The following is a 26,647-nucleotide window of genomic DNA, read 5'->3' on the forward strand; positions in this document are numbered from 1 at the left end:
AATGCAAACATACCTGTTCATTTCCAAATCAATAGAGACAACACTTTCAAAATGTTTCTTTAATTCTGAAACTGGGAAAGAAAATAATAATAATTACAAAACATGAAAGCATGACAGTAACATGTTAGACTATTATTCCTATTTTAAAGGATGAATCCCAAATAGCACCCTATTCCCTATCTAGTGCACTACTTTGGACCAGAACCCTATGGGTCCTGTTCAGAAGTAGTGCCAAGGGAATAAGGTGCCATTAGGATGACGTCTGTGTTCGGGACGCAACTCACCTTTGGGAAGAACTGCCAGAAGATTGGCATCGATATCAGTAGCACTCCTTACCAGAGCAGTCTTGTCCCTGAATGAAAAGTCGTTCTGAAAGCTGAAAGTTCAGAAAGCTGAAAGTTCAGATGAATCTAGCATCATATTATGAGACTTGCTATTCAAGATGTACATTGTCTTCAGAAAGTATTCAGACCCCCTTGACTTTTTCTACATTTTCTTACGTTACAGCCTTATTCTAAAATTGATTAAATTGTTCACCCCCCCTCAATCTACACACAATACCCCATAATGACAAAGCAAAAACCGTTTTTTAGAAATGTTTGCTAATTTATAAAAAAATAAAAAAACGGAAATATCACAAGTATTCAGACCCATTACTCAGTACTTTGTTGAAGCACCTTTGGCAGCAATTACAGCATCGAGTCTTCTTGGGTATGACGCTACAAGCTTGGCACATCTGTATTTGGGGAGTTCCTCCAATTCTTCTCTGCAGAGCCTCTCAAGCTCTGTCAGGTTGGATGGGGAGCGACGCTGCACAGCTATTTTCAGGTCTCTCCAGATCGGGTTCAAGTCCAGGCTCTGGCTGGGCCACTAAAGGACATTCAGAGACTTGTCCCGAAGCCACTTCTGCCTTTTCTTGGCTGTGCTTAGGGTCATTATCCTGTTGGTGAACCTTTGCCCCATTCTGAGGTCCTGAGCGCTCTGGAGCAGGTTTTCATCACACTAGACAGTCCTTTAGGTGCCCTTTGGCAACTCCAAGTGGGCTGTCATGTGCCTTTTACTGAGGAGTGAATTCCGTCTGGCTGCTCTACCAAAGTCCTAATTGCTGGAGTGCTGCTGAGATGGTTGTCCTTCTGGGAGATTCTCCCATCTCCACAGAACTCTAGAGCTCTGTCAGAGTGACCATCAGGTTCTTAGTCACCTCCCTGACCAAGGCCCTTCTCCCCCAATTGCTCAGTTTGGCCGGGTGGCCAGCTCTAGGAAGAGTCTTGGTGGTTCCAAACTTCTTACATTTAAGATTGGAGGCAACTGTGTTCTTGGAGACCTTCAATGCTGCAGAAATGTTTTGGTACCCTTCCCCAGATCTGTGCCTCGACACAATCCTGTCTCGGAGCTCTACGGACAATTCCTTCAACCTCACGGCTTGGTTTTTCTGACATCTACTGGTTATCTGTGGGACCTTATGTAGACAGGTTTGTACCTTTCCAAATCATGTCCAATCAATTGAATTTACCACAGGTGGACTCCAATCAAGTTGTAGAAACATCAAGGATGATCAATGGAAACAGGATGCACCTGAGCTCAATTTTGAGTCTCATAGGAGAGGGTCTGAATACTTATGTAAATAAGGTGTATTTGTATTTTTATGTTCTCTTTGTCATTATGGGGTAGTGTGTGTAGATTGAGGAATAGTTTTTATTGAATCCATTTTAGAATAATGCTGTAAAGTAACAAAACGTGGAAAAAGTCAACTGGTCTGAATACATTCTGAAGGCACTGTATATACATGTACGATGTACTCCAGTGTTTAGTAAGGTACCAACACACATTCATACAGGATACATCTCACATAATGGACATCAGATTACTCTGAAGTCCGACATGTCATTGTCTCAGACAGGCTCCTGCCCCTATAGGTTGTTCTATCTCCTGTTTCTGTCATGTGAGGCAGCTTGATATACAAGTACACCTCTTGGACAGGACGCTAGCCTGTCGCAGGACGCTGGCCTGTCGCAGGGCCACAATCTATCTTAATGTGGAGTGTCAAGCAGAGAGGAATAGGGTTCCATTTTTTAGAGTCTTTGGTACAACTCAAAATGAGATGGAATGTCCAACCTTCCAATCTCAGGGCTGACACCAACCACAAGGCCACTGAGTTGGTGACAGTAATAAACCATTTGAAGGTTGTGAAGGCAACATCATGTCTACTACTATTACTATATTCACTGCCTTTAAAAAAAAGAGTCTATCTGCAGTTGCTACATACATTTTTGGACTTATAAATTCATGATATAGTGTACACTCATGGATTCTCAAAGAATATAACTTACAAATGCCTCATGTGCTTAGTTCAACTGCCGTACCCCATCAGAGTAAAAATGTTGTTTTACTCCAATGTTTGCAAACAACCACAATGTAAACATATGAGCCTTAATACATGGTCAAAACTATAATTGTAATATCATGGATGGTCAGTCTTTGCATCCATAGCTCTGTCTATACATTTGAGAGTGGTTCCATTTCTCCAGACCCATCCCTTAGCTTTATACCGAAACAGTAGTGGGACGACCGCTTGGTTATCGTTTCAACTGCAGATTGTCCCTTTAAAGGAATAAACATCTTGTCAGTCCCCATGTTCAGTGCAGGTAATGTTGTACTTTGCTGAGCCATCCACTTCCGTGAGGGAGTGAGGGATCTAGCTAAGAATGAGGCTAACAAGACCTGGCACAGGTTAACCTCTAACCCTAACATGGCCCACCTCCAGGAAACCATCAGGATCATGTCTTAGTGGCTTTATAGAGGGGAATCAAAAGGATACATACCCAGGCAAATATCTTCTAAACATCTCTGCTGTCACAATGAAACACTGACTCTGACCCTCTTACTTGTCAATCAAAAGATTTTACAATGGTCCAGTGCGAAACAGTACAACTCTATGACACATTACTGAATGATCACATAACTAGCTTTGAATGGATTAAGGATGGAAATGAAGCTAGCTAATACTTTTCAGACCGGACTAGTAGGAAACATGCCAAACTAGCCCGCCAGGAGAGTGAAAACATGTTTACATATATATATATATATATATATATATTTTATCTTAAGGCTATGATAAGATGTTGGACACTTAGCTGGTATAATTCAAACCGGGTTAGTAGAAATTTCCCGGCTACTAGTGTAGATGGCTAGTGCCCAAAATTCATCCCATCCAGCCAAGGAGCTTCAGTTACAGGACTATGTTAATTCCATCAGGATAGAAAGAGACTACTGAATATGGCAAACAAAGCAATCCTAATAGAGGAATTACTGTTCTTCTGTTCTTACATTTGAACAAAGCATCTTAGGATAAGCTGCTCCAATCATGTTCAGCTTTTAATGCTTACGAGGCAAGAAAGACGAGTCTTAAACCAGTCTGAAGAACCTACCATTATCTTTATCTACCCCCTTTTCCTGATGATATGGCAGATACAATAGTTGTGTCTCAAATGGCACCCTATTCCCTACAGTGCACAATTTCTTACCAGGGCCCAGACGACCATATCTAGGCTGTATTTCAGCTGTTGTTTTTTTAGAAAAGTACAGACTCTTGAGCTTAAAACATGGGGAAGTTCTGTTGCTTTGAAAGTTGATAAACGTGAGTAGAGCATGACACATGAGAAGTGCACATAAAATGGTTTCCCCCACCTTAGAGCTTCGGTTGGCAGTGAGGTTGAAGTGCAGAGTTTGACTGGAGCTTCAGTTCTAAAGCCTGGAGAGAAACAGAGAGGAAAAGTCCATACTATCAAGAATGTGCCAATTGATAATGGACAAAAAACTGGAAGCCACCATGTTTAAAAATGATGAATTCTTCCACTGAAATCTGTCCATCATAACATCATAATCTAAAATGGAAACATTTAGGGAATTACACACTTTAGATAACCAGCACTAGACTCCAGCCTAAATAAGGCATTCACTCCTGAAATCAACAATAACTGTTGTTTTTTCAACAGAGTCCAATAGCATTGGTCAAGAGCTGTGAAAGTAAAGCTATACTACATGTCCAAAAGTAATTAGTGATTTTAGATATTTCAGCGACGCCCATTGCTTACAGGTGAATAAAATCGAGCACACAGTCATGTAATATCTATAGACAAACATTGGCAGTAGAATGGAAGAGAACTGAAGAGCTCGGTGACTTTCAACGTGGCACCGTCATAGGATGCCACCTTTCTAACAAGTCAGTTGGTCAAATTTCTGCCCTGCTAAAGCTGCACCGGTCAACTGTAAGTGCCGCTATTGTGAAGTGGAAACATCTAGTAGCAAGGGGAAGTGGTAGGCTACACAAGCTCAGAACGGGACCGCCGAGTGCTGCAACTCAGTTGCAATACTCACTACCGCGTTTCAAACTGCCTCTGGAAGCAACGTCAGCACAATAACTGTTCGTTGGGAGCTTCATGAAATGGGTTTCCATGGCCGAGCAGCCGCACACAAGCCTAAGATCACCATGTACAATGCAAGCATCGGCTGGAGTGGTGTAAAGCTTGCACCATTGGATTCTGGAGCAGTGGAAATGCGTTCTCTGGAGTGATGAATCATGCTTCACCATCTGGCAGTCTGACGGACTAATCTGGGTTTGGCAGATGCCAGGAGAACACTACCTGCCCGAATGCATAGCGCCAACTGTAAAGTTTGGTGGAGGAGGAATAATGTTCTGTTTTTCATGGTTCGGGCCCCTTAGTTCCACTGAAGCAAAATCTTAACATTACAATACAATCACATTGTCAATGATTCCGTGCTTCAACTTTGCGGCAACAGTTTGGGGAAGGCCCTTCCCTGTTTCAGCATGACAATACCCCTGTGCACAAAGTGAGGTCCATACAGAAATGGTTTGTCGAGATCGGGGTTTAAGAACTTTACTGGCCTGCACACAGCCCTGACCTCAACCCCATCGAACACCTTTGGGATGAATTGGAACGCCGACTACGAGCCAGGCCTATTCGCCTAATTTTAATTTTATTTAACTAGGCAAGTCAGTTAAGAACAAATTCTTATTTACAATGACGGCCTAACCCGGCCAAACCCTAACCCGGATGACGCTGGGCCAATTGTGCACCGCCCTATGGGACTCCCAATCATGGCCGGTTGTGATACAGCCTGGAATCAAACCAGGGTCTGTAGTGATGCCTCTAGCACTGAGATGCAGTGCCTTAGACCGCTGCGCCACCCGGGAGCCCACATCAGTACCGGACCTCACTAATGCTCGTGGCTGAATAGAAGCAAGTCCCCGCAGCAATGTTCCAACATCTAGTGGAAAGCCTTCCCAGAAGAGTGGAGGCTGTTATAGCAGCAAAGGGAGGGACAAACTCCATATTAATGCCCATGATTTTGGAAGGAGATGTTCGACGAGCAGGTGCCATGTAGTGTAATCAGAGGGAAAGGAACACTGTCTTGCTCTCCAACCAAGGTGCATTCATTAAATAAGCATTTCTATCAACTCCCACTGTCGTCCAAAAATAAAGCTAGTACAAAAAAGGTAAAACCATCTAGTTCTGGCTAAATAGGTACACCATAGCATAGTTGACAGTCCCTCTACTCAAGGCAGGCAGCAATATAACCCTGTGGTGAAGTCTCTCCCCAGTATAGGAGCAGGTCAAGTTACTGGGCAAGGTTCCTCTGCCCCAGAATACACCTGTGCTCCCTGGTTATTTTAGCCCCAAAAGCCAATGGATGACGACAAAGAGGGGTTGCCCAGCCAGGAGGGACAGTGGGAGCGTTGGTAGTTATTTAACCAGGTAAGTCATTGAGAACACATTCTCATTTACAATAAAGACTAGACCAAGACAGAGCAATGAATTGTGCAGCAAAGCAGTGTGTGTGTGTAGGTGTTGTCATGGGTGGTGATGAGCGATTACAGTTGGCCTGAGAGTGTTAGTCAGGTCGTCTTAAGTCCAAGGCAGACGTTTTTAAAATCACAATATTGAATCATTTCTGGTTAACAATTAAGTACCTTACTGTGATTGTTTTCAATAAAAATGGTCAAAAATAGCTTCTTAGTAAAGATCAATTTCTCAAACAAGAATTTTGCTAGGACTGTCTGGGAGTGGTCTGAGTGGGGAGGGGAAAACTAGCTGTGATTGGCAGAGAGGTTAGTAACTCTTGCTTCTTATTGGTTTATTAACTGATTTACCGCCTAGTGATAACACCCATCCCACCAAAACAGGTTGGATTTCAGGCGGTCTTTTCAAACAGCTCTTACACTAAAAGGGCATTGTTATCATTCTCACAATTTCACAGTATTATTCCAACCCCAAAAAATTAGGAACACCTGCCCTTTCCATAACATAGACTGACCAGGTGAATCCAGGTGAAAGCTATGATCCTTTATTGATGTCACTTGTTAAATCCACTTCAAATCAGTGTAGATGAAGGGGAGCAGACAGGTTAATAAAGAATCTTTAAGCCTTGAGACATGGAAATCATGTTTTTGGCTGCACTGGGCCTTTAAGAAGAGGCATGTCAGTCGCCCTACATCATGGCAATGTCTGGTTGCTTCGTGGGCAGCCGAGCGAAAAGAACACGCCCACGACAAGCTCAGGAGACCAACTGTCAAAAGTGAATAAAGGGATTTTCTATAAATGCACAGAGGAAAAGATAAAGTGAAAAATAGAGCATGTTAAAATGGTGCTGGTCTTGTCCACACGCAGCCAGGCATCACAGGAGCGAACAGAGACTAGAGAGTGTGTCATCTTCAGCAAAGATCACGCAAACCACCCTCTCAGTCATCCTCCATAGTCTTATCTAGAGCCGTTTGTATTATGCTTCTCCGATTAGGAGTGCTCATCCAGGATCAGGGACCCGCTGTCAATGTAATCTTACTCAATTTGATCTAAAAAGGCCAAACTGATCCTATATCAGCACTCCTACTCTGAGATGCTTGATACAGATGTAGGATCTTAATTTGATCACTCTTTTGCTGCTGAGACAGTATATGTATTCAAGGTTTAGAAAGGCTTCTAAAGTTTGTAATTTCCACACAAAAAAAAATGTCAGACTTGATTTGCCCCATCAACAAAATCTATCAACCCCTACAAAAAATGTCCAGTAATTATAATCCACAACTCACATTTCCTGCTCCAGCAAACTGTCTCAAATTAAGATCTTACCTCTGTACATACAGTACAGTCTTTGAAGTGCGTGGAGGAAAGGGGTGTAAAGATTTGCTGCAATACAATGATTCATGGACAACAAAGGATAAAGCACCTGTTTAATACCAGGGCAGTTTGAGTCAGGTGAGAAGTAACAAAGAAACAGCAACTCAAAGTCCACAAATGGACATCTGACTGATTATTAACACACACACACACACACTAAAAGCCAGTCCCCTCCATAAGAGAGCATGCCCTTGGAATCTCTCACCTCTCCGCACAACACAAGAACAATTCCTTACTATGAATGGACAATAAGTCCATAATAAGTGGTAGTACTGCTAACACCCCCCCTCTCCTCCTCCTTACCTTGCCCATCGAAACCGTATTTGACATGGCTGAGATAATTAGTGATCCATGGGTTCCGGAACATACTTGTAGGGAGGCTGAAGACAGACGGAACACACACGGATGACAGGCCCCGTCTCCCGGGTGACAGCAGCTAACAGCAGCTAACGAAGCTCAAAGACAGTCACAGCAGCAGTGATGCAGGCAGACAGACACTCAGATACAGCCAGGCAACAGCACAGAGTGGGAGTGGATCTCCAGCGCAGACCACGCAGCAGTCTGAGACAGACAGACACTATGTGTATGTGAGTGAGCGCAACCAGGGAGCTCAATGTAGACAGAGAGAGAAAGAGAGGGAGAGGGAGATGGAGGGAGAGATGAGAGAGAGAGCGATAAAGACAGGAGAGAGAGAGAGAGAGAGAGACTCTGCAGGCAGGGTGCTAAACCTTCTCAGAGCCCATAATCAGATTACAGGCAGAAATTAGCCCTGATGATAAAAACGCTGAAAAGGGATTGGAGGAAGGCACCAGGAGGACTGAGGAGAGAGGTGCATCCATAGGGCTCTGGTAAAAAGTAGTGCACTCTATAGGGAATAGGGCTCTGGTAAAAAGTAGTGCACTCTATAGGGAATAGGGCTCTGGTCAAAAGTAGTGCACTATATAGGGAATAGGGTGGGATTTGGGATGTAGGACAGAGGTGTATACTACAGCCAACTAGCAGCACTATTCTGAAATAACCTTTTATTTTTTGGAAAGATACGCTTGCAATGGGCATGGTCTTATTGACTCAACAACCAAAAACACTCAAACTACATGATCACTACTTTTAACCTGAGCCCTATCAGTCTACTATATACACTACATGACCAAAAGTATGTGGACACCTGCTCGTCCAACATCTCATTCCAAAATCACTGGCATTAATATGGAGTTGGCCCCCCCCTTTGCTGCTATAACAGCCTCCACTCTTCAGGGAAGGCTTTCCACTAGATGTTGGAATATTGCTGCAGGGACTTGCTTCCATTCAGCCACAAGAGCATTAGTGAAGTTGTGCACTGATGTTGGGCGATTAGGCCTGGCTCGCAGTCGGTGTTCCAATTCATTCCAAAGGTGTTTGATGGGGTTGAGGTCAGAGCTCTGTGCAGACCAGTAAAGTTCTTCCATACCAATCGCGACAAACTATTTCTGTATGGACCTCACTTTGTGCACAGGGGTATTATCATGCTGAAACAGGAAAGGACCTTCCCCAAACTGTTGCCACAAAGTTAGAAGCACAGAATCATCTATAATGTCATTGTATGCTGTAGCATTAAGATGTCCCTTCACTGGAACTAAGGGGCCTAGCCCAAACCATGAAAAACAGCCCCAGCTCATTATTCCTCCTCCACCAAACTTTACAGTTGGCATTATGCATTCAAGCAGGTAGCGTTCTCCTGGCATCCGCCAAACCCAGATTCCGCAGTCAGACTGCCAGATGGTGAAGCGTGATTCATCAATACAGAGAACATGTTTCCACTGCTCCAGAGTACAATGGCGGCGAGCTTTACACCACTCCAGCCGATGCTTGGCATTGCACATGGTGATCTTAGGCTTGTGTGAGGCTGCTCGGTCATGGAAACCCAGTTCATGAAGCTCCCGAACTAACAGTTATTGTGCTGACGTTGCTTCCAGAGGCAGTTTGGAACTCAGTAGAGTGTTACAACCGAGGACAGACTATTTTTACATGCTATGCACTTCAGCTCTCGGTGGTCCCATTCTGTGAGCTTGTGTGGTCTACCACTTCGAGGCTGTGCCGTTGTTGCTCCTAGACGTTTCCACTTCACAACAACAGCTCTTACAGTTGACCGGGGGCAGCTAGAGCAGGGCAGAAATGTGATAAACTGACTTGTTGGAAAGGTGGCATCCTATGACCTCTTCAGTACGGGCAATTCTGCTGCCAATGTTTGTCTATGGGGATTGCATGGCTGTGTGCTCAATTTTATACACCAGTCAGCAACGGCTGTGGCTGAAATGGACAAATCCACTCATTTGAAGGGGTGTCCACATACACTATATATACAAAAGTATCTAAGTTCTGCTTTCTTAATTAAGCAGAAAATCAATAGTTATTTCTGTTGTTTTTTTTTTTAATCAAAGACTGGTGGCTTACTCATTGAACCTGCTTTGTGACCAGCCAGGAAGTCCGTTTGTAATCTCCCGCACATACACAGTTATTGGAAAGGTTTCAATAGTGCGGCACACATAGGAGGTGCAGACAAGCTAATGGACACGAAATACCACTTGTCTAAGTCATCCCAAATAGAGTGAGACTAAGGAAAGCAGGAGAGAGAAAGACTATACCTGCTAGTTATCAAAATCCAGAAAAGAGCTGTTAAATGCTACAACCACCTAAAAGGAAGTGACACCCACACATTCCAAAGCCACCACCTACAGAGAGATGAACCTGGAGAAGAGTCCCCTAAGCAAGCTGGTTCTGGGGCTCTGTTCACAAACACACCCCATAGAGGCCCAGGACAGCAACACAATTAGACCCAACCAATTCATGAGAAAACAAAAATATAATTACTTGACACATTGGACAGAATAAACCAAAAAAACTGAGCAAATTGGAATGCTATCTGGCCCTAAACAGAGAGTAGACAGTGGCAGAATACCTGACCACTGTGACTGACCCGAAATTAAGGAAATCCTTGACTACGTACAGACTTAGTGAGCACAGCCTTGCTATTGAGAGAGGCCACTATACCCAGTCTTCTCTCGAGAGCCAGGTTTGCCTATGTGCCCACTGCCCACAAAGTGAGGTGGAAACTGAGCTGCACTTCCTAACCTCCTGCCAAATGTATGACCACATTAGAGAGACATATTTCCCTCCAGATTACACAGACCCACAAAGAATTTGAAAACAAATCCAATGTTGATAAACTCTCATATCTACTGGGTGAAATACCACAGTGTGTATTCACAGCAGCAAGATGTGTGGCCCGTTGCCATGAGAAACGGGCAACCAGAGGAGCACAAACACCATTGTAAATACAACCCATATTTTTCTGTTTATTTATCTCCCCTTTCATACTTCAACACTGTACATAGCCAATAATATAACATTTGAAATGTCTATAAACTTTTGTGAGTGTAATGTTCACTAATGTTTCCCTTGTTTGTCTATTCCATTTGCTTTGGCAATGTAAACAATATGTCTCCCATGCCAAAAAATCCCTTTGAATTGAGAAAGCAGGGAGAGAAAGAGAGGTATCTTCGCAGTTAAGAGTGTTGGGCCAGTAACCGAAAGCTTTCAATGTGCCCTTGAGCAAGACACTTAACCTTAATTGCGCCTGTAAGTCGCTCTGGATATGAGCATCTGCAAAATTACAAAAAATGTAGCAATAGCAGGGAGAGAGAGCAAAGAGATGTATGTATCAGATGCTCAACATGCTCTGCTCACACCTACTGTAATGGTCCAGGCCTAAACCACACGAAAACACTAGACACTATGGAACACAAAGCCTTCACTATCTCATCCTGGAATATACAAGATCTGAGGTAATCTGCCTTTGGCCTTAAGAGCAGGAACCTGGACTTCACCAAAGAAATCAGAAACACAGACATTGTCATCCTACAAGGAACATGGTATAGAGGAGACGGACCCACTGGCTGCCCTCTAGGTTACAGAGAGCTGGTAGTCCCATGAACCAAACTACCAGGTGTGAAACAGGGAAGGGACTCAGGCGGTATGCTCATTTGGTATAGAGCAGATCTAACTCACTCTATTAAATTAATCAAAACAGGAACATTTTACATTTGGCTAGAAATTCAAAAGGAAATGATCTTAACAGAGAAACCTACCTACAATTATTCCCCCACTAGAATCCCCATACTTTAATGAAGGCAGCTTCTCCACCCTGGAGGGGGAAATCAATAATTTCCAGGCCCAGGGACATGTTCTAGTCTGTGACGACCTAAATGCCAGAACTGGACAAGAACCTGACAACCTCAGCACACAGGGGGACAAACACCTACCTGGAGGTGACAGCATTCCCTCCCAAAAATGTCCCCCTAGCTACAACTATGACAAAACAACAAAAATTGGTCACAACTCCTGCAGCTCTGTCGCACGCTGGGTATGTACATAGTCAATGGTAGGCTTCGAGGGGACTCCTACGGTAGGTACACTTATCTCTTGGCAGTAGTACTGTAGACTACTATCACTGACCTCAACCCAGAGTCTCTCAGAGCATTCACAGGCAGCCCACTGACACCCCTATCAGATCACAGAAAATCACAGTCTACTTGAACAGAGCAATACTCAAATCATGAGGCATCAAATCAAAAGGATCTGAATAATATTAACAAATGCTACAGATGGAAGGAATGTAGTGTTGAAACCAACCAAAAAAATAATTAGGCAACAACAAATTCAATCCATTTTAGACAACTTCCTGGACTAAACATTTTTGTAATAGTGAAGGTGTGAACCTGGCAGTAGAAAACCTAAACAGTAAATTTGACCTCTCAGCTTCCCTATCAAATCTAAACATGTCAAGCAGACAACCTAAGAAAATTAAAAACAATGACAAATGGTTTGATGAAGAATGAAACCCTAAGACAGAAATTCAGAAACCTATCCGACTAAAAACAGAGGCCCAGAAAACCTGAGTGATACGCCTCCACTATGTTGAATCACTAAAACAATACAGAAATGTTCTATGGAAAAAGAAGGAACAGGACATCAGAAATCAGCTCAATGTAATTGAAGAATCCATAGACTCGAACCACTTATTGGAAAACACTAAACAAAATGTCTATCCAAAAGGGAGATGTATGAATAAACCACTTCTCCGATCTTTTTGGCTCTGTAACAAAGAACAAACAGCAAAAACATAAACATGATCAAAAACAAATCTTAGAATCAAATATTAAATACTACCAGAACCCACTGGGTTCTCCAATTACATTGAATGAACTACAGGACAAAATACAAACCCTGCAACCCAAAAAGGCCTGTGGTGTTGATGGTATCCTAAATTAAATTATAAAATATACAGACCACAAATTCCAATTGGCTTTAGTTAAACTCTTTAACATTATCCTTAGCTCTGGCATCTTCCCCAATATTTGAAACCAAGGACTGATCACCCCAATCCACAAAAGTGGAGACAAATTTGACCTCAATAAAAACAACGTACTGAGCAAATGTCAAATTAGCTTTTTACCAAATGTTCGTACGACAGACCACGCATTTACCCTGCACACCCTAATTGACAATTTAAAAAAAAAAATGTAAACAAAGGCGTCTTCTCATGCTTTGTTGATTTCAAAACAGCTTTTGACTCAATTTGAGGGTCTGCTATACAAATGGATGGAAAGTGGTGTTGGGGAAAAAAATATGACATTATAAAATTCATGTACACAAAAAAGTGTGGGGTAGAAACTGGCAAAAAACGCACACATTTCTTTCCACGGGGCTGAGACAGGGATGCAGCTTAAGCCCCACCCTTTTCAATATACAGTTGAAGTCGGAAGTTTACATACACCTTAGCCAAATACATTTAAACAGGGTTTTTCACAATTCCTGACATTTAATCCTTGTAAAAATTCCCTGTCTTAGGATCACCACTTTATTTTAAGAATGTGAAATGTCAGAATAATAGGAGAGAGCGATTTATTTCAGCTTGTATTTCTTTCATCACATTCCCAGTGGGTCAGAAGTTGACACACTCAATTAGTATTTGGTAGCATTGCCTGTAAATTGTTTAACTTGGGACAAACGTTTTGGGTAGCCTTCCACAAGCTTCCCACAATAAGTTGGGTGAATTTTGGCCCATTCCTCCTGACAGAGCTGGTGTAACTGAGTCAGGTTTGTAGGCCTCCTTGCTCGCACACGCTTTTCAGTTCTGCCCACAAATTTGAGATAGGATTGAGGTCAGGGCTTTGTGATGGCCACTCCAATACCTTGACTTTGTTGTCCTTAAGCCATTTTGCCACAACTTTGGAAGTATGCTTGGGGTCATTGTCCATTTGGAAGACCCATTTGTGACCAAGCTTTAACTTCCTGATTGATGTCTTGAGATGTTGCTTCAATATATCTAAATAATTTTCCTTCCTTTTGTGAAGTGCACCAGTCCCTCCTGCAGCAAAGCACCCCCGCAACATGATGCTGCCACCCCCATGCTTCACGCTTGGGATGGTGTTCTTCAGCTTGCAAGCGTCATCCTTTTTCCTTCAAACATAACGATGGTCATTATGGCCAAACAGTTCTATTTTTGTTTCATCAGACAAGAGGACATTTCTCCAAAAAGTACGATCTTTGTCCCCATGTGCAGTTGCAACCAGTAGTCTGGCTTTTAAATAGCGGTTTTGGAGCAGTGGTTTCGTCCTTGCTGAACAGCCTTTCAGGTTACGTCGATATAGGACTCGTTTTACTGTGCATATAGATACTTTTGTACCCGTTTCCTCCAGCATCTTCACAAGGTCCTTTGCTGTTGCTCTGGGATTGATTTGCACCAAAGTACATTCATCTCTAGCAGACAGAACGTGTCTCCTTCCTGAGCGGTATGCGTGGTCCCATGGTGTTTACACTTGCATACTATTGTTTGTACAGATGAACGTGGCACCTTCAGGCGTTTGGAAATTGCTCCCAAGGATTTACCAGACTTGTGGAAGTCTACAATTTTTTCCTGAGGTCTTGGTTGATTTCTTTTGATTTTCCCATGATCTCAAGCAAAGAGGCACCGAGTTTGAAGGTCGGTCTTGTAATACATCCACAGGTACACCTCCAATTGACTCAAATTGTGTCAATTAGCCTATCAGAAGCTTCTAAAGCCATGACATTTTCTGTAATTTTCCATGCTGTTTAAAGGCACGGTCAACCTTGTGTATGTAAACTTCTGACCCACTGGAATTGTGATACAGTGAATTATAAGTGAAATATAAGTGAAATAATCTGTCTATAAACAATTGTTGGAAAAATTACTTGTGTCATGCAAAGTAGATGTCCTAACCGACTTGCCAAAACTATAGTTTGTTAACAAGAAATGTGTGTATTGGTTGAAAACATGTATGTAAACTTCCGACTTCAACTGTGTGTGTGTGTGTGTGTGTGTGTGTGTGTGTGTGTGTGTGTGTGTGTGTATGTATATATATATATATATATAAATAAACAAATTGGCGAGAGCACTAGAACAGGCTAGAATCTAAAGTAAAACATCTACTATTTGCTGATAATCTTGTCACACCGTGAATGGTTTCACCTGTCTTGTGCTTGTCTACACCCCCCTCCAGGTGTCGCCCATTATCCCCTGTGCATTTATACCTGTGATTTCTGTTTGTCTGTTGCCAGTTCGTCTTGTCTCGTCAAGCCTACCAGCGTTTTTCCCCATACTCCTGGTTTACTCTAGTTTTCCCGGTTTTGACCATTCTGCCTGCCCTGACCCTGCCTGCCGTTCTGTACCTCGTGACACTGCCCTGGATTATTGACCTCTGTCTGCCCTTGACCTGTCGTTTGCCTGCCAAGTTTTTGTAATAAACTTTTGTTACTTCAAACTGTCTGCTTCTGGGTCTTATCCTGAGGTCTGATAGTGCATCTGTCGCCAACCAAGGAGGACTTTCAGCAGCACCTAGATCTTCTGCACAGATTCTGTCAGACCTGGGCCCTGACAGTAAATCTCAGTAAGACAAAAATAATGGTGTTCCAAAAAAAGGTCACGTTGCCAGGACAACAAATACAAATTCCATCTAGACACTGTTGCCCTAGAGCACACAAAATAACTATACATACCTCAGCATGTCACGCCCTGACCTTAAGAGATCCTTTTATGTCTCTATTTTGGTTGGTCAGGGCGTGAGTTGGGGTGGGCATTCTATGTCCTTTTTTCTATGCTTTGTGTTTCTTTGTTTTGGCCTGGCTCTCAATCAGGGACAGCTGTACTTCGTTGTCGCTGATTGGGAGTCATACTTAGGCAGCCTGTTTTCCTTTGGGGTTTGTGGGTAGTTAATTTCTGTTTAGCGTTTTGCACCTGACGGGACTGTTCGGTTGTTCTTTTGTTTTGCTTGTCGGATTTAGTGTTCAGTTTTATCATTAAAAATGACGAACACTTACCACGCTGCATTTTGGTCTGATTTCTCTTCCCCTTCATCTGAGGACGACGAAGACCGTTACACAGCACCAGAGGTAACTTCCAAAAAGCTGTGAACAATGAGAGACAAGGCAAGAAGGGCCTTCTATGCCATCGAAAGGAACATCAAATTCGACATACGAATTAGGATCTGTCTAAAAATAATTGAATCAGTTATAGAACCCATTGCCCTTTATGGTTGTGAGGTCTGCTCACCAACCAAGAATTCACTGAATGGGTAAAAACACCAAATTGAGATTCTGGAGAAGAGTCCCTTAAGCAAGCTGGTCCTGGGGCTCTGTTCACAAACAGACCCCACAGAGCCCCAGAACAGCAACACAATTAGACCTAATCAAATCATGAGAAAACAAAAAGTAATTACTTGACACATTGGAAGTAATTAACAAAAAAACTGAGCAAACTAGAATGCTACTTGGCCCTATACAGAGAGTACACAGTGGCAGAATACCTAACCACTGTGACTGACCCAAACTTAAGGAAAGCTTTGACTATGTACAGACTCAGTGAGCATAGCCTTGCTATTGAGGAAAGGCTGTTGTACGCAGACCTGGCTCTCAAGAGAAGACAGGCTATGTGCACACTGCCCACAAAATGAGATGGAAACTGAGCTGCACTTCCTTACCTCCTGCCAAATGTATGACCATATTACAGACACATATTTCCCTCCAATTACACAAACCTACAAAGAATTCGAAACTCCCATAGCTATTGGGTGAAATACCACAGTGTGACATCACAGCAGAAAGATGTGTGACCTGTTGCCACAAGAAAAGGGCAACCAGTGAAGAACAAACACCATTGTAAATATGGGGTTGTATTTATGTTTATTTATTTTCCTTTTTACTGGAAAGTATTCAGGGCAACCTGGAAAGTATTCAGGGCAACCTGGAAAGTATTCAGGGCAACCTGGAAAGTATTCAGGGCAACCTGGAAAGTATTCAGACCCCTTGGCTTTTTCCACATTTTGATACGTTACAGCCTTATTCTAAAATGGATTAAATAGTTTCCCCCCCTCCCCTCAATCTACACACAATATCCCATAATGACGAAGCAAAAACCGGTTTATAGAAATGTTTGCAAATGTATAAAAAATTAAACTGAAATATCACATTTACATAAGTATTCAGACCCTTTACTCAGTACATTGTTGAAGCACCTTTGGCTGTGATTACAGCCTCGAGTCTTCTTGGGTATGACGCTACAAGCTTGGAACACCTGTATTTGGGGAGTTTCTCCCATTCTTCTATGCAGATCCTCTCAAGCTCTGTCAGGTTGAATGAGGAGCGTAGCTGCACAGCTATTTTCAGGTCTCTCCAGAGATGTTCGATCAGGTTCAAGTCCGGGCTCCGGCTGGGCCACTAAAGGACATTCAGAGACTTGTCCCGAAGCCACTTCTGCGTTGTCTTGGGTGTGTGCTTAGGGTCGTTGTCCTGTTGGAAGATGAACCTTCACCCCAGTCTGAGGTCCTGAGTACTCTGGAAAAGGTTTTAATCAAGGATCTCTGTACTTTACTCCGTTCATCTTTCCCTCTATCCTGACTAGTCTCCCAGTCCCTGCCGCTGAAAAACATCCCCACAGCATGATGCTGGCACCACCATGCTTCACCGTAGGGATGGTGCCAGGTTTCCTCTAGACATGACGCTTAGCATTCAGGCTGAAGAGTTCAATCTTGGTTTCATCAGAACAGAGCATCTTGTTTCTCATGGTCAGAGAGTCCTTTAAGTACTTTTTGGCAAACTCCAAGTGGGCTGTCATGTACCTTTTACTGAGGAGTGGCTTCCATCTGGCCACTTAATGGAAATAGGATGCACCTGAGCTTAAATTTTGAGTCTCATATCACATGGTCTGAATACTTATGTAAATAAGCTATTTCTGTATTTTATTTTTAATACATGTGCTTTGTCATTATTGGGTATTATGTGTAGATAGATGAGGGAAAATATATAATTTAATCAATTTTAGAATAAAGCTGTAACATAACAAAATATGGAAAAAGTGAAGGGGTCTGAATGCTTACCAAATGCACTGTATATAGACATGACATTTGAAATGTCTTTATGCTTTTGGAACTTTTGAGTGTAATGTTAACTGTACATTTTGTATTGTTTATTATCTATGTCACTTGCTTTGGCAATGTTAACATATGTTTCCCATGCCAATAAAGCCCTTTGAATTGAGAGCAGAGAGAGAGAGAGCTTAGAGCGAGAGAGCAGAAGCAGAGAGAGAATGAGAGCAGAGAGTGAGAGAGCAGATGCAGAGAAAGAGAAGAGAGCAGATGCAGAGAGCGAGAGAGCAAGAGAAGATTCCTCTTGATGAATCATATGTTAATGAGTTACATTACTAGGCACTACTGCACAACACTGTTACAACACTGCACTACTATCAAACAGGAAAACTATTCTTTAGGAACACCATGTTTGCTGATGCACTGTTTGGATGTTATCAGTGTTATTACATGTTAATACAGGAAGTCTAACATACACACACAACAAAAGTTCTACCTGGAACCAAAAAGGGTTCTCCTATGGGGACAGCTAAGTTCCCTCCCACAGTGGTGTCATAATCACAAACTACATCCCAAATGGCACCCTATTCCCTTTATAGTGCACTACTTTAGACCAGAGCCCTATGGTGACATATGGGATGTAGTCCTCCTGTTTGGTGCTGCTACCCATGTGTGTGTGTCCATTATAGTGTTAGTAGTCAACACCACAGAATCTAACTGCTTTGGAAACAGACAGTGAGTTAAGAAGATCAACACCTAGTAGAGAAGCAAATGGCACCCTACGGATCCTGGTCAAAAGTAGTGCACTATGTAGGGAATAGAGTGCTATGGGCCCTGGTCAAAAGTAGTGCACTATGTAGGGAATAGAGTGCTATGGGCCCTGGTTAAAAGTAGTGCACTATGTAGGGAATAGAGTGCTATGGGCCCTGGTTAAAAGTAGTGCACTATGTAGGGAATAGACTGCCATTTGGAGTAGAGCCTAGGTTCCATAATCAGCAGGGATTTACAGCAGACCAGTGTCAATTGCAGGAAAATTAGACCTAGTCTACTGTTGTCCACACTAGGAAAGTTAATGGAGACTCCCTGCAGAACACGACAGTACTTTACACGGTGAACACTAAAAACATTAAATAATATTTAACTGGCCTTCCCAATTAAGTCAGAGTAACCATTTAACACACACCTCACGCCTCGCCCTTCACGCACGCCTCGCCCATCCCCAGTCCGCCCCTCTCCACTCCCAGTCGACATCCCTAATAAGGCAAAGTGTTAGCCGAGTGGCTGCCTGACAGCGGGAGTCTGTGTGTGTGCTCTTCCTCCCACTCCCTCACCTTCCTGACAGTCACCACAGCAACAAACACGATCCTTCCTCCTTAAGCACCTCTGCCTGAATGGCCGTAACAGCCACCCACACAAATGTACAATTTCAAAACAGACGTCAGTCCCAATGCAGACGGGGGCTTCTTCTTAAAAATAAAGTGGCTGAATGTAACCTCTAGCATAGGCTGTGTATCGCCTCACCAGACCACAACGCTGCTTAGTTACCAAAATAAACAGGGATACGCGTGATGGGACAGGCTGGTGTGTGAAACAGCACATGAATAGTGTGGGTATGGCCAGGTTAAGTGGGTTTTCAGACCTAAAGCTAGGGCCAGCAGGGACTAAATTGGGCGTTTTTATGCAAAACTATCATTATTTGGCTAATGGGGTCCTTAAGGGGGGAAGAAAAAAATGTGTCAGAAATACAGGGATTTCTGGCCCCAGTCATATTCTCAGTAAGATGGTACACTGTGTTAGAAATACAGGTATTTCTGGCCCCAGTCATATTCTCAGTAAGATGGTACACTGTGTTAGAAATACAGGTATTTCTGGCCCCAGTCATATTCTCAGTAAGATGGTACACTGTGTTAGAAATACAGGGATTTCTGGCCCCAGTCATATTCTCAGTAAGATGGTACACTGTGTTAGAAATACAGGGATTTCTGGCCCCAGTCATATTCTCAGTAAGATGGTACACTGTGTTAGAAATACAGGGATTTCTGGCCCCAGTCATATTCTCAGTAAGATGGTACACTGTGTTAGAAATACAGGGATTTCTGGCCCCAGTCATATTCTCAGTAAGATGGTACACTGTGTTAGAAATACAGGGATTTCTGGCCCCAGTCATATTCTCAGTAAGATGGTACACTGTGTTAGAAATACAGGGATTTCTGGCCCCAGTCATATTCTCAGTAAGATGGTACACTGTGTTAGAAATACAGAGATTCCTGGCCCCAGTCATATCCGTGTGTGGTTAGCTACAGGATTAGCCACACACTACAGCCACTCTCTGACTGCGGCTCCAGCCCGTGCCCGGACTCACCTCATAAACCACAGCTGTTCAGTCTGATCTCACATCTCATCCATATTGTCTAATTAACCCACATCGTCTTGTGCTCTGCTCCCCACCACCCTCCCTCTGAACAGAACAGTGTACGATAGGACTTCATTGTAAATAACAAGTTGTTCTTAACTGACTTGCCTAGTTAAATAAAAGGTTAAATAAAAAATGTATAAAAAAAAATACAAAAGAAATCAGAAATATTAAACTTTTTTTTTTACTGGTGTAGATGGTGTTTATGATCGTGTACTAACTTAGATGACAGCTGATCATGCTCACATGCTGCCTCATGAGTTAGCTAGGAGCTTGTTATTGCACATTCACGATAAAATGTAACCTTGGTAACCTTGGTAACCTTGGTAACCTTGGTAACCTTGGTAGGTCTCAAAAGGGTTGTAAATTAGGACCAATATTATTGATAGTGTTCTCCTTGTTATGTAATCTGAAGCTATGCTAAATGAGAGACAGGGTCAGTCAGTGTGACCCTAAAGAACCTTGGTCAGATGACCTTCAGCCTTTGTCCATCATTAGGGGACAGTATTGACTGGTCTAGGCCTAGTTGATGGTGTTAATGTCGGGCTAGTTTAAGACAGCCATCAGCCAGACAGCTGTGCCTGCATGGTTCACATTAATGTCGGGCTAGTTTAAGACAGCCATCAGCCAGACAGCTGTGCCTGCATGGTTCACATTAATGTCGGGCTAGTTTAAGACAGCCATCAGCCAGACAGCTGTGCCTGCATGGTTCACATTCTACCTGTTGCACAAATGCTAAGCTGTGTACGTGTCTAAGGAATGCAAAATGATGCGTCTTTGTGAAATACTTAAAGACATATGGTCAGTATGAACGCTGTGTGCGTCTGTCATTACGCTGCGTGTGTGCGTCTGTCATTACGCTGCGTGTGCGTGTGTGCGTCTGTCATTACGCTGCGTGTGCGTCTGTCATTACGCTGCGTGTGCGTCTGTCATTACGCTGCGTGTGCGTCTGTCATTACGCTGCGTGTGTGTCTGTCATTACGCTGCATGTGTGTGTGTGTGTGTGTCATTACGCTGCGTGTGTGTGTGTGTGTGTGTGTGTGTGTCACAATGCTGCATCATCCATCATGGCTAAGCACATTTGAAGAACAGCAGCTCCCTTGAACATATCAACCCCCTCTGCTCCGAAAGCCTGTCCTCTCTCTGTTGATACTCCACAGAACGTCTCTCCTCTCCACCACTCAGTCCTCCACTAATCTATACCATATAAGACCAGGGAGAATCCTGCCCCGACGGCCCCCAAAATGTCAGCTCCAGTGATGTAAGCCAGAGAGAGTGCAGGAACGTGGTTCTCCTTTGGATACCAGAGTAAACATTCTGAAGGAGTAGGATGGTCCTCTGGCTGGCTGTGTGAAGCTGTCCTGGACAGGCTCAGCTCAGAGCAGCAGCCTTGCTGGAGCACACTGCTAATCTAAACACACATCTTGGGCAAGAGCCTACCTGCCTGCTTGGCTGGCTGGCTGTCACCGTCTCCAAATAAAGGCAGAATGGAGACAGCCGGCCAGGGAATGATAGGGCCTGTTACTACGGGGAAGAGGGGGTTACAGGTAAAGTAACGTTACTACGGGGAAGAGGGGGTTACAGGTAAAGTAACGTTACTACGGGGAAGAGGGGGTTACAGGTAAAGTAACGTTACTACGGGGAAGAGGGGGTTACAGGTAAAGTAAGGTTAGAGGGGGTACAGGGTACAGAAGAGGGGTTACAGGTAAAGTAAGGAGATGGGAGCGATTTACTAAGGAAGGGTCTTGTTTTTTGGTTTTGGTCCTGTTTCCATGTGATGGAAGATTCCACCACTCTCTCTGGCCTGATCATGTTACTATAGGATATACACAGAGTGAACAAAACATAAGGATCACAGTCTTAATATTGAGTTGCACCCCCTTTTGCCCTCAGAACAGCCTCAATTCGTCGAGGCATAGACTCTACAAGGTGTTGAAAGCGTACCACAGGGATGCTGGCCCATGTTGACTCCAATGCTTCCCACAATTGCGTCAAGCTGTCCTTTGGGTGGTGGACCATTCTTTTTTAGTTTTTTTGTAATTTTACACCCTTTTCTTCCCAATTTCGTGATATCCAATTACGATCTTGTCTCATCGCTCAGGAGAGACGAAGGCCAAAACATGACCTGCCAAGCCGCGCTTCTTAACAGCCGCCATCTTACCCGGAAGCCAGCCGCACCAATGTGTCGGAGGAAACATCGTTGAAGTGACGACCCAAATCAGCTTGCAGGCGCCCAGCCCACAACAAGGAGTCGCTAGAGTGAGATGAGCCAAGTAACGCACCCGGCATCGAACCCCAGGCTGTAGTGACGCTGTAACACTGCAATGCAGTGCCTTAGACAGCTGCGCCACTCGGGAAACGTGGTGGACCATTCTTGATACACACAGGAAACTGTTGAGCATGGAAAAACCCAGCAGTGTTGCAGTTCATGACACACTCAAACCAGTGCGCCTGGCACCTACTACCATAACCCATTCAAAGGCACTTAAATATGTCTTGCCCATTCACCCTCTGAATAACACACATACACAATCCATGTCTCAATTGTCTCAAGGCTTAAAAATCCTTCTTTAACCGGTCTCCTCCCTTTCATCTGAAGTGGATTTAACAAGTGACATCAATAAGGGATCATAGCGTTCCACTAGATTCACCTGGTCAGTCTGTCGTGGAAAGAGCAGGTGTTCATAATGTTTTGTACACTCAGAGTATACTGTACAGTACATCCAGATGCCATGGCAATTTTGTAGAGCACATCTATAACAGCTCTTCATCATGTGGAGGTTAAGGTCACGGTGCTCAAGAAATCAGTATAATAGAGTTCATCTCTGACATGTGAACGTCCTCGATCAGAGGAGGCTGGTGGTCAGAGATATAGAAGGACGGGCTCATTGTAATGCCTGGAATTGAATAGATGGAAAGGTTTCCATGTGTTTGATACCATTGCATTTATTCCATACCAGCCATTAAAATGAGTCGTATCGCCGCCCACCAGCCACCAATGACATCAATAGATGGTCGTCTGTGGTTGTCTGAGAGTAATTCCACTGCAGAGCTTAGTTTTGTGTTTGTGACCACAGGACAGGGTGGAACAAAGAGCCATATTGTTCACTATCGATTTCCATAGCTGTTGGAAAATACCTACAGCATGGCCGTGGGGAGTAGGGTGCTGCAGCACCCCCTGATAAATTTTTTTAAAAATAATGAATTTCTATTTATCTCCCCAAAATGTTTTAACTAGGCCTTTAATTACTCCTGTATGAGCAGGAGGACGACACTCCTCTACGAGCAGGAGGACGACACTCCTCTACGAGCAGATAAACAGGCATCTGTGTTTACTGGTAACTATTGTAATTTTGATCTTTAGAAAATGACGACCCTAGTATGTGATTGTAGAGAAGACAACCAGTAGAAAGCATAGTACCTGACTAAAGCATAGGTTTAGTACCTGACTAAAGCATAGGTTTAGTACCTGACTAAAGCATAGGTTTAGTACCTGACTAAAGCATAGGTTTAGTACCTGACTAAAGCATAGGTTTAGTACTTACTTACTGACTTCATTGTACCCATGGGGAAATTTTGTTGCAATGTCATGTACACATTTAAAGTGGCGTTTAAATACAAAACAAAATTGACAATACAACTTTCATAATATAGTTACATTCCAATAAAACAATTATAATAAAGAAATAAAACATTTTGTTTTAAAACATTAGCCCGAGCTATTTAGGAGGGATATCACACCTGGCACAAATGATTGTCTAGTTGTGTTTTTCCTGCTGAGGGGTGCCCTATACCTGCGCCCAGAGGAGAGTAGTTTAAAGTCCAGGTACAGGGGGTGGCTTGGGTCTAAAATGATTTTGTGAGCCTTACGGAGGGTCCCGACCTTAAAGATCTCATCCCGGCCTGTCTGTTTGACTAAACCATAGGTTTAGTACCTGACCAGACCATAGGTTTAGTACCTGACCAGACCATAGGTTTAGTACCTGACCAGACCATAGGTTTAGTACCTGACCAGACCATAGGTTTAGTACCTGACCTGACCACAGGTTTAGTACCTGACCACAGGTTTAGTACCTGACCACAGGTTTAGTACCTGACCACAGGTTTAGTACCTGACCACAGGTTTAGTACCTGACCACAGTAATCCACAGGGTCAAAGCCTGAAACATGTTCAGTGGCCATCCCAATAATCTCTCTTTTCTCCTAAGTGTGCATTCTTTGACTGCTTGCCACAAATCTAAAAGCATTAGATTTCTCCCTACAACCAAAAGTTGTTTAGATGTCCTCTTACTGGGCCAGTCAAAGACAACCGTGTGTGTGTGTCCTACAGAGAGAGACAGGGTGAAGACAGGGTTACGCATTCAGGCAGCAGCAGCAGTAAACCTCTTTATTGTGATGGAGGTGACAGTGCAGGACTCTAAACAACATGAAGCAGCCCCAGATCCTTCCGGCAGGTCCTCATACTCACCGTCTACATCCCGAACGGCACACTATTCCCCTACATAGCGCACTGGGACCCTGGTTAAAAGTTGTGCACTACATAGGGAATAGGGTGCCATTTGGGGCACCATAACAACAAAGACTTGGGGAAATGAAGGCTGGACCCGCTGGACAGCATCAGAACACACTGTCCAAACCCATTCCTGCTCCATAGCAGCCTTATTCAACTGATATTAAAACATATTGTAGGGTTTTCTATGAGGAAAGCAATGAGGGAGCACACACACACGGACAAAACAGAGTTAATATACGCCTCCTTTCAGACAGTGAGTTTGGTCTTTAGAGCAGTGTGATCAGTAGACAGGTGATGCCTCATTCTTAGCCCCATGCCAGCATAGTACAATCTGAGTTTAGTAGAATGACAGTTTTGGTTCCTCGAGTCGCCACTAATTCTAAGAGCATGCAGAGCCAAGCCCTAGGCCTGTTGTCAGTAGAGAGATATAAGCTGACAACATTACATTTGTTATATATAATATATATATAAATAAAATCCCCCCGCTCCTGTGTAACTAGGCTAAACCACTGATGTCACGTAAGATAATTGAATTATCTTTAGTCTACTGGAGCAGATGCCAATATTGTCTCCGTTTCGAGACTGCATACTTTGGCAATGTTACATAGACTAAATGACGGAGCACTTCAAATTCGGCTTATATCAACATCACGGTCCGGGATTTGCATTTTGGGTCACATTCAATGAAGAGGTGTGCATACTGTACATCCTATGAATGACACAATCCATATATAAATCATATACATTACACCTCAACATTGACAGATGAATTATTAAGACCAAGTACTAGACTAGCAAGTCTTCAGTAAACAAAAGGAGGAATGAAGATCAGGGCCGGACTAACACATTTCGGGCCCCAGGGCACCTACCTCCAAGGGGCACTGGAAAATGATGCAGTTTTAAAGCAAATTTCTTGCTATTCTATACATTTTGCCATTGCTTATGACGTGTTAATATGCTATTTGGGGGCCACCCCTCTCTAAAGATCAACCTCACTTATACCCCCCCAAAATTACAATTTTTTTAGGGCCCCAGGTCATGTGCCCAACGTGCCTGTTCAATAATCCGGCCCTGATTAAGGTAAGGCACTTACTTTTCCTTGGTTCCAACTACATTCAATTTCTCAGCATGACATTGAGATGGTGGTGCAACATCACAATAGTGAAAAATAACAGTTCAGGGTTTTGCAGCCAAGGAAGGAAAATACTCTTATTTGTCCAGCAGGGGGCAATAAGTCTGGTCAGTAGTGAGCAGGCTGGAGGTACAGGAGGTGCAGATGGGACAGGGTTAGGGTCCACACCTTTCCAAAGCGGCACCAGGATCAAGCCTCATCCACGATGGAGAAGATCGTTTCAGCAGCCAACAATTATACAACAGTGCCTTACAGACCACTCTATGCCAAATAAATCAGTCCAGGAACGAGAGACAGAGAAAAGATGAGAAGGGGAAGGAGAGAGAGAGGAGGAGGAGAGGGGTAAGGAGAAGGGGGACAGGGAGAGAGGGGTAAGGAGAAGGGGGACAGGGAGAGAGGGGTAAGGAGAAGGGGGACAGGGAGAGAGGGGTAAGGAGAAGGGGGACAGGGGGAGAGGGGTAAGGAGAAGGGATGCTAAAAAGAAGCAGGTGGTTCTATTCTTCAGACTATTCCAAAAGTTCTATGTTCCTCAGATTCTATTCTAAGATAGTCCAACGATCCAGTCACCAGTCCGCTGTCCCTGCCTGCCGGATTTTCAAAATGTCCATTCTAACTAACCACTAACATTAGGCATCTGACAGTCTTCGAGTGAGAGGCCGGCTTTGCGCGCTTTCGTGACTGTGCTGAGGAGGACTGTGTGCCAAAAGCGTCGTGGTGGTAACCTCATACAGGAGCAACCATGTACGGGCTGAAGAGAGGAGCTTTGATAGCAGGGAATCTGCCATAAATAGCCAGGGAGAAGTCTTGCTCAGAGGGATCAAATCAGCTGTTAGAACAACAATCCAGGCAACCACTGCAGCTCCAGCAGTCCACACCACAGGGCCCCACTTCCACCACGCTGGGAAGAGCAGGGGGGGCATCTAATGCCAACTCACCACCATAAATCTACACTGACCATACCAAACATTAGAAACA

The 26,647-nt window shown here is 43.6% G+C and overlaps 1 protein-coding gene across 11 annotated transcripts in view; it reads right to left on the reverse strand.

The window, feature by feature from the left end:
- The window catches only part of LOC115157482 (supervillin), a 97,035-nt gene extending 70,670 nt beyond the window's left edge, over positions 1–26,365 (reverse strand). For 7 of the 11 annotated variants that reach the window (XM_029705769.1, XM_029705767.1, XM_029705768.1 and 4 more), the window contains exons 1-4: positions 7,500–7,790; positions 3,688–3,751; positions 285–376; positions 14–71 (exon numbers count right to left, since the gene is read on the reverse strand). In XM_029705769.1, the coding sequence (XP_029561629.1) occupies positions 14–71; positions 285–376; positions 3,688–3,751; positions 7,500–7,563 (278 nt within the window). In that variant the 5' untranslated portion in view covers positions 7,564–7,790. Of the gene's footprint in view, positions 1–13; positions 72–284; positions 393–3,687; positions 3,752–7,499; positions 7,792–25,633 lie in introns of those variants that run through there. The other 4 variants (XM_029705774.1, XM_029705775.1, XM_029705776.1 and 1 more) reach the window with 4 other exon arrangements.
- Between the last annotated feature and the right edge of the window lie 282 nt (positions 26,366–26,647).

The sequence above is a fragment of the Salmo trutta genome, chromosome 21 (assembly GCF_901001165.1).
Source record: "Salmo trutta chromosome 21, fSalTru1.1, whole genome shotgun sequence".
Lineage (NCBI taxonomy): Eukaryota > Metazoa > Chordata > Actinopteri > Salmoniformes > Salmonidae > Salmo > Salmo trutta.